The sequence below is a fragment of the Lycium ferocissimum genome, unplaced genomic scaffold (assembly GCF_029784015.1).
Source record: "Lycium ferocissimum isolate CSIRO_LF1 unplaced genomic scaffold, AGI_CSIRO_Lferr_CH_V1 ctg8315, whole genome shotgun sequence".
Classification (NCBI taxonomy): domain Eukaryota; kingdom Viridiplantae; phylum Streptophyta; class Magnoliopsida; order Solanales; family Solanaceae; genus Lycium; species Lycium ferocissimum.
In genome coordinates, this window is record NW_026727199.1 from 22,110 (window position 1) to 34,980 (window position 12,871).

Sequence of the window (12,871 nt, forward strand, 5' to 3'; positions counted from 1 at the left end):
CAGATAATCACTTGTACATAATGGGCTCAAACATGTGTTATGTCCTATGTCACCTTCACAAGTGGGGAGTCTATAACGAAATGAGGAGTTGAAGGAAAAGGGAAAGGCGACAAGGGAATTGTGACGGAAATAGTTCTCAAGAGGGAAGTGACAAAAGGAAAGAGTCAAGAGGCAAGGCTAAGGTGGCCCTCTTGGCAAGTCTAGGGGAGATTAGGGAGGAGTTGGAGGAGCGACAACCAGTGATCCTCTTCACCCATAGGGATTATGCTCCGTACACTAACGAACTAACTTCTTCTTTGCCTAGTTATATTTCTTCTCTTTTACAAGATTTGGATGATGTGTTTCCCACGGAGCTTTCAAAGGGATTACCACCCTTAAGGGGAATTGAGCACCAAATTAACTTTGTCCCGGGGTCACAATTGCCAAACAAATCGGCTTATAGTGCCAACCCGAATGACACCAAAGAGCTTTAAAAACAAATGGATGAACTCCTTAAAAAGGGGGTTGTGCAAGAAAGTATGAGTCCATGTGTTGTGCCCGTGATCTTGGTACCAAAGAAAGATGGGACATGGCACATGTGTGTTGATTGTCGATCCATCAACAAGATAACTATAAAATATCGCCATCCCATACCTCGTCTGGATGACATGCTTGATGAATTCAATGGTTCATGCATATTCTCTAAGATAGATCTTAGGAGTGGTTATCATCAAATCCGGATGAAACCTGGAGATGAGTGGAAAATCTCATTCAAGACCAAATTTGGTCTATATGAATGGTTGATGATGCCTTTTGGTCTCACTAACGCTCCTAGTACTTTCATGCGTTTGATGAATCATGTGACGAAACCTTTTATTGGCAAATTCGTGGTTGTTTACTTTGATGATATATTGGTGTATAGTAAAACCATGGATGAGCATGTTGTTCATTTTAAATGTGTGTTTGAAGTGCTTAGACAAGAACAATTTTATGCTAATGTTGCTAAATGCACTTTTTGTGTCGATGAAATTATTTTCTTGGGTTTTGTTGTGAGTTCAAGGGGCGTTGAGGTTGACAAATCCAAAATAGAATCTATTAAGAATTGGCCAACTCCTAAATCCATTGGTGATATAAGAAGTTTTCATGAATTGTCTAGTTTTTATAGGCGGTTTGTTAAGGGGTTTAGTACCATAGCCACTTCTTTGACCGAGGTAATCCGAAAGGATAAACCTTTTTCTTGGGGTGTGGAGCAAGCAAAGGCTTTTGAAACTCTAAAACAAATGCTTAGATCTACACCATTGTTGCAATTACCCGATTTCAACAAAATCTTTGAAATTGAATGTGATGCTAGTAAAGCAGGTATTGGTGCCGTTTGATGCAAGACCAAAACCATTGCCTATTTTAGTGAAAAGCTTAAGGGTGCGATGTTGAATTACTCCAACTATGATCTTGAATTGTATGCTTGGATTAGAGCTTTGGGTAATTGGCAACACTACTTGTGGCCTAAAGAGTTTGTGATTAGGACCGAACATGAGTCCTTAAAGCATCTTAAGGCCCAAGGAAAGTTGAACAAAAGGCATGCTAAGTGAGTTGAATTCCTTGAAACCTTCCCTTATGTAATCCAATACAAAAAGGGAAAGGATAATATAGTGGTGGATGACCTATAAAACATGTTTTGATTAATACATTGTCTTCCAAATTGATTGGTTTTGAAAGCTTGAAGACATTGTATCCCGAGGACCTCGTCTTTGCCAAATCTGTCTAGATTGTGAAGAATGGGAAAAGGAGAGGTGGATTAGGGATAGGCCTTCTATTCCCTATTCTAGGTTTGATGGTTTTTTATTCAAAAACAAATGTTTGTGTGTGCCCATGAGCTCTTGGAGGGAATTACTTGTGAGAGAGGCACATAATGGGGGATTGATGGGATATTTTGGGATTGATAAGACTTTGGGGATTCTTGAGGAGCAATTTTATTGGCCTAGTATGCGGAGGTACGTGGCTAGGATTTGTGGCCAATATATTGAGTGTCGTCTTTGCTAAGTATAGACTCCTTCCCCATGGTTTGTATACCCCTCTTCCCACCCCTCAACAACCTTGGTTTGATATTTCAATGGATTTTTGATGGGTTTGCCAAGAACCAAATGGGTTAAAGATAGCATCTTTGTTGTTGTTGATCGATTTTCTAAAATGGCTCATTTCATTGCATGTCATAAAATTGATTATGCACCTCATGTTGCACCCTTGTTTGTTGAGCATGTAGTGAATTTGCATAGTATTCCCAAAACCATAGCGAGCGATAGGGATCCCAATTCATGTACTTTTTGGAAAGAATTGTGGGGACGACTTGGTACTAAATTGTTATTTTCTACATCCTGTCACCTACAAACCGATGGCCAAACCAAAGTTGTCAATAGGACCTTGGATTATATGCTTAGGGCCATGGTTAAAGGGAAACTAGCATCTTGGGAAGATCAATTGCCTTTAGTTGAATTTGCTTACAATAGAGTTATTCATAGCACTATAGGCATGTCACCTTTTGAAATGGTTTATAGTTTTAACCCCCTAACCCCTTTAGATCTAACCCCTTTATCTCAAGATATTGTGTTGAGTTTAGATGGAAACAAATAAGCCGAGGACATGAAGAAGTTGCATGAGAAGGTGAGGCTTCACCTTGAGAAGAAGAACGGAGAAATGGCCAAGAGAGCAAACAAAGGCCGCAAGAGAGTTGTGCTTGAACCGGGTGATTGGGTTTGGGTACATTTCCGGAAAGAGAGGTTTCCCAACAAAAGGAAGACCAAGTTGATGCCTAGAGGAGATGGTCCATTCGAGGTACTTGAGCGGCTAAATGACAATGCATACAAAATTGATCTTCCACCCGAATACCAAGTTCATAACACCTTCAATGTATGTGATCTCTCTCCTATGGATGTGCAAGATGATGACCCCTTAAATTTGAGGACAAATTCTTTTCAAGAAGGGGAGAATGATACAATCTGAGTGGCATCAAGGACTTTTACAAGGAGCCAAAAGGGGAACTTGGTATGCAAGCTTGTTCATGAGTAGGGACATACTTGAATACACTCTAGAGCCTTCCTGGGGATTCCAAGTATTCATGATAACATGGAAGGATGGGTTGGAGAAGAGTGTTGAAGATGGGCATGCTTGCAATATGGCTATTACTTGAAGATTTGTAATTTCAAGCTCCATTGCCAAAGAAGATATCCAAACAAGGCCCTTACTTCATTAAGGGTACAAGTGTAATAACTTAATTGTCTTCTTTATATTTTTAGTATAAATAGGAGTTTATTTCATTTGAAAGACTTAGACTATTTTGAATATTGACATTGTTAAACTCTTGAGAGTAGTGTGCTTGCTAAGCCTTGGATTGAGTATTTTGTTTAAAGGATTTAACGGTTATTAGGGTGTTTGAATCCCTCTTGGTCATCCTAAGAGTTTGGTGCTTTGGATTATACATTTTGGAGGTCTTAGCTAATATAGAACTTTGGTTGTCAATTTGTGTTTTCTCTTGTGTCAATCTAGTTATCTTTCATTTCCTTTGTTAGTTTCTTGTCTTTTCTATTTCGTTATTATATCAGAAAGGGTTAACAAAAAAAATGGAACCTTCCTTGTTAGCTTGAAAACGAACAAAAGAAAGAAAAAAAGGAAAGGAAGAATAAAAGTTGTGAATAAAGGGAAGACTAATTGGTGAAATGAAAAGATGAAGAAAAGAGGTGGAAAAGTTTTAAAGAATGTGTGCTTTGATTGTTGAAAGCTTGTAGTGCTTAGGGAGGTTTTAGTCACTCTTACCCAAATTGTGCCCCTACCTTAACCAAAAGCCTACATTACAACCCTTTAAGTCCTAATTGATTTTGAACCAAGTGTGTACACATTAGTGTAGAAATACATGAAGGCAAGCCTATGGTACTACTTTTGAGCAATTGAACATCTTTGTGTGAGAGAGAGATTTAGTTCTTTCCCTTTGATATCCCATTGTATGTTGAATTGAATTTTCTATGTGTGGGATTCTCTCTTGAGTGTGAGAGCACATGAGAATTTGAGTTGTGAATTTGTTCCATTTTCCAATTGAGAGAAATGAACAAAACAAAGTTATTTTATTATAATGAGGCAAATTTTGAAACTTTAGATTCATGACTTGATTTCTACTTTGATTAACTTGGTGTTTAAGCACTTGAAATAAAAATTGAGTTTTTGACATTTTGTTGGTGATCATTAGGGCTGGGCAAAAAATACCGAAAACCGAATTACCGAACCGAATTGGCTATTTCGGTATTCGGTATTCGGTTCGGTATTCGGTACTAAAATATAAATTTTACAATTTCGTTTTCGGTATTCGGTATTTACACTTATACCGTTAGGTACTTGAAAATACGAATACCAAAATTAATACCAATACAATACATCTTGTAAAGTGTACACCCTAAACTTTGAAGGAGTAAAGCTTTAAAGCCTAAAGGCCCAATCCGTAAAAATCCCAATACTTCACCTTTACCTTCGAGTTCTTGTAATCCTGAGACCTAACACTTCACCTTCAATATCATCGGTTCGCTTCACCTTCATCCCTAACACTTCACCCATCAGTTCTACTTCGCACAATCAAATCCAACTATTTTCACTCAAATGAACTTATTTTCTCACCTAAAAATCTAAGAAAATAGGAAAAAGTAAGTACCATCACGCTTGAGAGTTTTCTTTGAACGACGCCGTATTGGATCAAGGATAAAGTGAAGATCAAGAGAAATGCGAAGGTAGATGATGTCCATATAGAGCCATTTAAATAGGTAATCAATGCCTACGGTGAATATCGAATTTTGAATCATAGGAAGAAAAAAAAGTACAATCCGAAGAGCTAAACGTACATTATACAAAGGTGTATATAGTGAGATTTGAGAGAGATGATGAAGTGAAGAAGAAGATCTGTGAGAAAACAATGGTGAGATTCACTAATTTAAGCTTCTTTAATAGCGTATTGTATTTTTGATTTTGTTTTACACTTCAATGCCTCGTTGTTGTTGTTTTTGGGAGAGAAAGATATGAATGGATAGTATCCATAGCGGTAGTATTTGGAGAGAAAGAAAGAAGAAATGATAAAGTGACCATGTTATGTTATGTAGAAATGATACTTAATCCCTTGCAATTTATGTCTTATAACATTTTTGTAATCTCTTCTATGTTTAGATGGAAGATGAAACAAGTCGAACAGCCAATGTCAGTGGGAAGCCTTTTTGTCGGTGGAAGCACACCTCTTCTTGAGTCTCTTGATTCAACACCGAAAGTTGAACAACATCCGGTGATTGTGAAGAGGAAAGCTATAGAACCAAGATCTGTTTGTAGCATTATGATAAGCTCTTAGAAGATGGAATTAATAAAGCAAAGTGCAAGCATTGTGGTAAAGTTCTCTTAGGCGATGCAACTAAAAAATGGAACAAATTAATTTGAATAAACATTTGAAAACTTGTCCTAAAATTCCAAATAAGTTTAACCGAATTCTAGTACAAACAATCAAATTTAAACTTTCCATTAGAAGGTGAAATGGGTGATGGGGCAACTTGGACTTTTGATCAGAGGTATCTCGGAGGGCTTTAGTTGAGATGTTAATCCTTGATGAGCTTCCTTTTCGTTTTGTTGAAAAGGAAGGTTTTAAGTTTATGAAAAAAACCCAACCTTTATTCGGTTCTCTCCCGTAGAACATTTGACTAGGGATTGTTATGTAGTTTTTGGTTAAGAGAGAGAAAAGTTTATGAAGTATTTGGAAGAAACATCATGAGAGTTTGTCTAACCACGGACACATGGACTTCTATCTGAGAGAATAAATTATATGTGTTTGACGGTACACTTTATTGATAGTGATTGGCTCTTGCATAAACTTAATTTTAAACTTTCGAGGTTGTTACTATTCATAAGGGTGACGAAATGGCCCGTTGTATTAGTAAGTGTTTGCTTGATTGGAAAGTGGAGAGAAAATAATCACTATACTGTAGATATGCTTCTTCTAACGATGTCATGGTGAAAGAGTTACACAAACAAATGGTTAATTGGGGATCTAACATGAAATGTGGTAACCTGTCTTCACGTGAGATGTATGGCTCACATTTTAAATCTTATTGTGCAAGATGGCATGAAAAAGTTGGTCCATCTATCAAACGTGTTAGGCAAATGGTGAAATATATTAGACAATACGCATGGCAAGGATTAGAAAATTTGCGGAATGTTGTGAACTAGAAAACATAGACGATAAAAGTCATTATGTTTAGATGTTTCAACCCGGTGGAATTCGACCTACTTGATGTTGGATGCCGCACAACATTTTGAGTGCATTTGATAGGTTTGATCTTGAAGATGGTGGATTGTCAACTTATCTTGCTAATCATGTTTGTGAAGATGGAAGTGTTGCGGTGTACTTGAAAGTGATGATTGGCAAAATGTAGAGAAATATGGTAATATTTCTTAAAAGGTTTTATGATCTAGCGAGAAGGTTCGAGGTTCACTCTCGTCACTTCTAATGGTCACTTTGAAGATATAGTTGAGCTTCACAATCATTTAAGAGAGTGTATGGAAGACGATGATCCTTCTTTGGCAAAAATGGGAGAAAAAATGAAAGAAAAGTTTGTCAAGTATTGGGGTGCTCCTGAAAAAATGAATAAAGTGCTTTTTATTGCCTCTATCTTAGATCCTCGTAACAAACTTGAGTATGTTGGCGACGCACTTGAGGATATGTTTGGAGATGAAAAGGGGAGTGAAATAAAAAATGAAGTGGTGACTTACATGAAATCTATGTTTGAAGAGTATGTAGCAAAATTCTCTAATGCATCTCGACGCTCATCTTCTCTCTGATTTATCGGGTCAGACATCGGATTCATCTAGCTCTAACACTAGCACAAAATCAACAAAAGTGAGAAATAGGATCCAAATGAAGAGGAACAAACAAGATGGTACGGGTTTGGGTGGTAAGTCGGAGTTGAAAAAGTATCTTAGTGAAGAACTAGAGCCGAATGATGATGAGGACAATTTTGATATCTTGTCATGGTGGAAAGCTCATTCTCCTAGATATAAAATTCTTTCCGAGATGGCTCGTGATGTGTTGGCAATTCCAATTTCTAGTGTGGCATCGGAATGTGCCTTTAGCACGGGGGCCGTATTCTTGATTCATTTAGGAGTTCTTTGACTCCGAAATTGGAGCAGGCATTATTTGTCTTCAAGATTGGCGTCGAAATGAGCCTTATCCCATAAATGTTGAAGAAGATTTTAATGATCTTATGAAACTTGAACTTGGTATGTTTTGCGAGTTTTTGTATTTTATTTTTATATTTTTTTACTTAGTTTAATTGTTGACACATTTTAAATTCTTTTTAGATATGGTGATAGCTCAAAGATTCCCCTCGTTCTTGATTTGTAATCGCAAGATGCCTCGAGTAAGAGGATGCTGTTCTGGTGTTGCACTTGCCATTTTTCTTGTATTTTGTTGTTGGAGTGTCTCACCTTGGTACATAGCACTATATTGGTTGTTTTCTTCTTTGAAATGTCGTGAGAATGCGGATTTTTGACTTTGGAATGTTGTTTTTATTGCGGCTGAAAAATGCTATTTTTTATTCTTTGGAAATGATTTTTGCTCTTGAATGCTTTTACTTGCTAAATGCTGAAACTTCTTTCTTATTTGTTTTTAGTTCTTTGAAATCTTTTTTTTTTTTTTTGGAACGCTCCATTTTTCTTGGCTTATTTCTTTGGAACACTATTTTTTTCTTGTTGGGCAAGGATTGACAGTTTGCTAAAATTCTTGTTCTTTGAAATGCTAAAAGTTTTGTTCTTTGATGTGCTTATTTTTTGTTCTTTGCGAAGAGCTCGTTTTCCATGCTAATGGAGATGCTTGAAATCTGCTTTTTTTTTTTTTTTTTTTTTGGTCTATGATGATTGTTAGATTTGATTCTTGGACTTGAAATTGTAAAAGATCGTGAACTTCATTTGATTTAACATTAGTTAATTTGACCTTCATACTCGGAATCAAGCCACATAAATTGAAATAGAGGGAGTATTTTTTGTTTCTTGTTTCTTGTATTGCTTACGGATTAATCATTCTCTTTCTTTATGAAGTTACGGTTACTTCCTTTGTTTAATGGTCCAGCTTCATTTTTGGTTCATTTAAGTAAATTTATTGAACGGTTGTGTCATGAGTAGTTGTGTGGCTGACGAAGCCAAAAAGAACAGACGGAGGCCAATCAGCTGTGCATCTCCATGGTTTTGATAGGTATGCCTCATATTAAGCTAATGTTTTGACTACTTTCTCTTCTTTGTGCTCTGTGTTTTTCATTATCCCTCATTGTTCAGCTCATGTTTAGAGTGGAGGTACACATTTCCGATGCTTGGGATTTGGATTAGAGACATGGGCGGTTGATATCTTAGGATGGGGTTTCGATTTAGGTATTTCTTCTTGTTCTAGCTCTTTCTCGGTTCTATTTAAGAAAGGCTTCGTCGTGCGATGTAGCTTCCAAGCGTGATCATCTTTACCGGTACCTCACGATTCCAAACTAAATATCCTGATCTCGCATACAAGCTTGGAAGGTTGGAACTAGTCTCTTTCTTTGCACATTCTAATAAATGTAAAGTTGCATACCTAAGTTTAAAAGTAAGGTAAAATTCACATTATTTTTTTCTAGTAGTGTACTATATAATACTTAGTTTGCCGGGGCACGTACACGGTTATACACCATTGTGCGGTGCTATGATATCACGATTATGCGGCATTAAAAGGGCCACCCTTGCTTACTTGGTGAGCTCTACACTATGAAATTATGGAAGTAGTGTTTGTTGTCTATTTGTAGAAACCAATAAAAGTGTAATAAGGGTTAGGCGAATCTCACAGTACGGCTTTTTTAAGGTTTGAAGAATCACTCGGATATTAAACTTTTTAAGGAATTTTCCATTTACATGTTCTAAAAATACGAGTCTCGTTTTCTTTCGATTTGTGGTCTACCTACATCAAGAGGCCAATGGTACTTGTCGGACCTAGTCTTGGATCTGCTATTGCTATTGACTTTTCTGTCAAATATCCAGAAGCCGTAAGCACATACAATAATGTGAATCAGTATACAAATTTTATAGATTAGTTTCTACTTTCTAGTAAGAAGGAGGAATTATTTTATGGCTAACTCTGAAGTACTTTTACTTTATAGGTGAATAGGCTGGTTTTAATTGATGCAAGTGTTTACGCGGAAGGTACAGGAAACCTTGCGACCTTACCCAAAGCGATGGCTTATCTTTGAGGTGAGTTACCTCCTAGTTCTCTTAAAACAAAGGGACACATTCTACGCAAGATTGGATTGTTTGATGTGGCGAACGTATATGTTATAATGTTTGTGGTTTATTACTGAAAGGGTAATTCTTTCATCCTATAATCGATATGCATACTTATAAAAGAGAAAAATCTTGAGTATTGATGAGTAAGAAAATGGTATTACCGAATACGTAGAACCGAAATTTGATTTACCGATTCCGATTACCGAACCGAAGTTTGAAAGTTCGGTATTTGGTATATACTTTCAATTACCGAATACCGAATTACCGAACCCGAACTTTAAAAATACCGAACCCGAATACAGGCTTGACCCTAGTGATCATATGCTTTGGATTAATTGTTGGTACCAATCAAAATCATGTTTTTGCGCTTAAAGTAGACTCTTTGACTTGATATAATATTGGTGCACTATTAAGTTAATTCCTTGGATGGAGATTGTATGTTTTGAATTGCTTGAGGACAAGCAATAGTTTAAGTTTGGGGGTTTGATAAGTTGGTATTTTACCAACTTATCTCTTCTTTAATCTTATACTTTTGTTATGTTTGATTGAGAAAATAGTGCAATTAATGTCGTTTACTTCCATTTTACAAATTTTATATGATTTAGAAGTGATCAGAAGAAACTAAGCAAAAAAAGCAGTCAAAAACAGGTCAAATTGAAGAAATGGAAAAATTGGCTAGAAGTGCAAAAACAGAACAGTTTTGTAAATCCGAAAATATGGGGTAGTTTTGGTCTTATTTTGATTGGAAAAGTTGGGGAATTATAAAAGCAAGACTTGAGGTAAATTACTTTCATCTTTGGCTAACTCTTCCAAGCTTGGAGCAAGAAACACCAACCATGCCTACGGTTTGAAGATTTGGAGGCACACAATGAGAAATTCTTTACCCATTTCGTCAACTCTTGCTATGTATTGAATATATTAGTGTGTAGTATTTCATTTCAATACTTGAATCTTGTTTATGGAGGTATACATTGTTAAAGTTTGGATTGAATCTCTTGTTTTGCTTATGTATTAAACGATTTTTATTGCTAATGGAGTGGGTTAATGTTTCTCTATTTACTCTTTAAGCTTTAATGTCATTTAGTGGTTGCAAACACTAAGTGTGCCTTTTTGCCTTGGCTTTGCTTGGAAAAGAAAATTAGGGTTAGGAAAACAGTAAATAGCAAGGATTTTAAGCTTTAAAGCTCATCTAATAACTTGAACTAGAAATAGGATAATTAACTTGAGGTTAAATTGATTGTGCTTAATATCACACTCTAAGACTTGGAAAAGCTTAGAGTGAAATTCATTGATTTGGTTGGAATATTTTCAATGAGATTTTAGAAATCATTATCTATTAACATAAACTCGCTCTTAGTTGTAAGATTGTAAAATACATTGAATCGTTACTTGAGAGTAATTTATCTTGTTTTCCTTTGCTTGTGAGGTCAGTGATCACTTTACCGGCTTTCTAGTTAGTTTTATCTTTGTTAGTATTTTAAATCAAAAAAATCAATTTTTGATAAAGTGTTTGACTTAGCTTAGTTGGTGATAATCTTTTACTGTCTTAATCGCCTTTATTTTATTCTCTGTGCATTCGACCCCGACTCATAGTTGGGTAAATTAAATTGTGATGACTGTGTACTCTTTGAAAAGTGAATTTGAACGTTATCATGTAGAAAATCAAAAAATAATTTTTTTTCAAAACTTTAAAAAGAAAAAAAAATTTAAAAGTTTTCAAAACTTTTTTTAAAAAAAATGGAGGGAGTGGGAGTTTGTTTGTTTTTTTTTTTTTTTTTGGGGGGGGGGGGGGGTATGGTAAAAAATCCAAAAAAAAAAGGTTTTCAAAACTTTTTTCTTTTAAGAAAAAACTATTTTTTTTGGTTGGGGGTTGGGGTAGGAGGGAGTGGGGGTGGGGAGTCCTAGAAAACCAAAAAAAAAAAAACTTTCGGAGAGGTTGGGGGGGGGGGGGGGGGGGGTCGTGGGGTTGTGGTGTAAAAAAAACAAACAAAAGAACTTTTTAAAACTTTTTGTAAGAAAAAAAAATTTTTTTGGATGGGGTGGAAGTCACGGGGCGGGGGGATGGGTGGTGTAGAAAACCTAAAAAAATAAATTTAAAACTTAAAAAAGAAAGGGGGAGGGGGGGGGGGGGGGTGAGTGGGGGAGGTGCGTGGGGTTGTGGTAGTTTTGGGGGTTTTGTGATTGTGGGTAGGATGGATGGTTGGTGAAATGTCAATTGTGGACTTGTTTTCACTTTTGATTAGGAAGTCATTTTCCCCATTATTAAGGAACTTGTTTTCCTAAAGAAAATATTTTGCAAAAATTTTGACCAAACGAACATGAGAAAATTGGAAAACATTTTCTACCGAACACACCCTTAATGTTTGTGGTCTACAAAAAATCTTAGATATTTGTGTGGGTAAAATCATTTCATTAAGGGTAAAGGGAAATTTTAAAGTTACATTATTTCTTATTATAAAAAGGTGTTCTTTCTGGAACTGACTAAAAATGAAAGTGTTCTACATAAATTGGACAGAGTAGCATCATATTTGGTATCATTATTTTGCTACGATAAAATTCAACACAACAAATAGGGTGTTTGGTTTGCAATTTATAACTCGCATAACTAATATATGTATACGTTATCAGGGAATCATTGTATTATTTGCAGGATAAAAGATGAAATAACTAATACATTCTGATGCCTAAAAAAAATACATGAATAACTAAACTACGCATAACTAATCCTTTGTATAAATAATACATAAATAACTAATCCTCACGTTACTAATACGCTCTAACAGAGGCTACAAATTGACTCCTATATAGTTAGTAATTTTCTTAAGACCATTGCTATGCTAACTTACGTTTCTCGTACCAACTTATTAGGATGTAAAATTGATGATTATATATTACTTCATTTGTGTTATAAAACTATATATAATTGAAAATAAATAAGAGAAGCAAATCAATAACTTTGTGGGAGGGAGAGATTGTATTATAACTTTTCTTGGAGTTACAAATGAGAATACAAAGCTCCTTATTTATAGAAGAAGTTTGCCCCTCAACCTATAATATACAACTTGTGCAAGTTGATGGATTCAACTTGGTACAACTAAGATACAACTTGCAAGTGCAAGTTGTATTTACCATTTTAAGTCAAGTGATACAATTTACACTTTTAGTTGTATAATCATTAATAATACATCCAAAATACTACTTGACAAATGATTTATAACACTTTCCCTAGTAATATATAATGTGTCTCGTTAAAACCTCACTAGAAAAAACCCAATGGAAAAAATCCTAATGAAGGAAAACGAGTACACATATCTAGTAATATGCATTTTTTTAATTTGCCTAAATTAAAAACCTTACCAGGAAAACCCAAATGAGACAAAACCTTGGTTAAGGGAAAAAGAGTATACGTATTTTACTCCCCCTGATCAAAGCATCACATAATTCTTGAAGATGATGTACTCCGATCTTGTATACCAACCTATCATATCTTGAGGTTGATGAGCTTTTGATCAAATTTTTCCCAAAAGATGATTTGGAAATTTTGATCATCCATCTTCTTTCAAATAAGTTAAACGTCCCCTAT

At 35.6% G+C, this 12,871-nt stretch overlaps 1 protein-coding gene across 1 annotated transcript; it reads left to right on the top strand.

Moving 5' to 3' along the window:
• Positions 1 to 908: 908 nt before the first annotated feature.
• LOC132045860 (uncharacterized mitochondrial protein AtMg00860-like) lies at positions 909 to 1,355 on the top strand. Its single transcript, XM_059436438.1, has one exon. The coding sequence runs from the start codon at positions 909 to 911 to the stop codon at positions 1,353 to 1,355; it is 447 nt and encodes a 148-aa protein (XP_059292421.1).
• Positions 1,356 to 12,871: the final 11,516 nt, after the last annotated feature.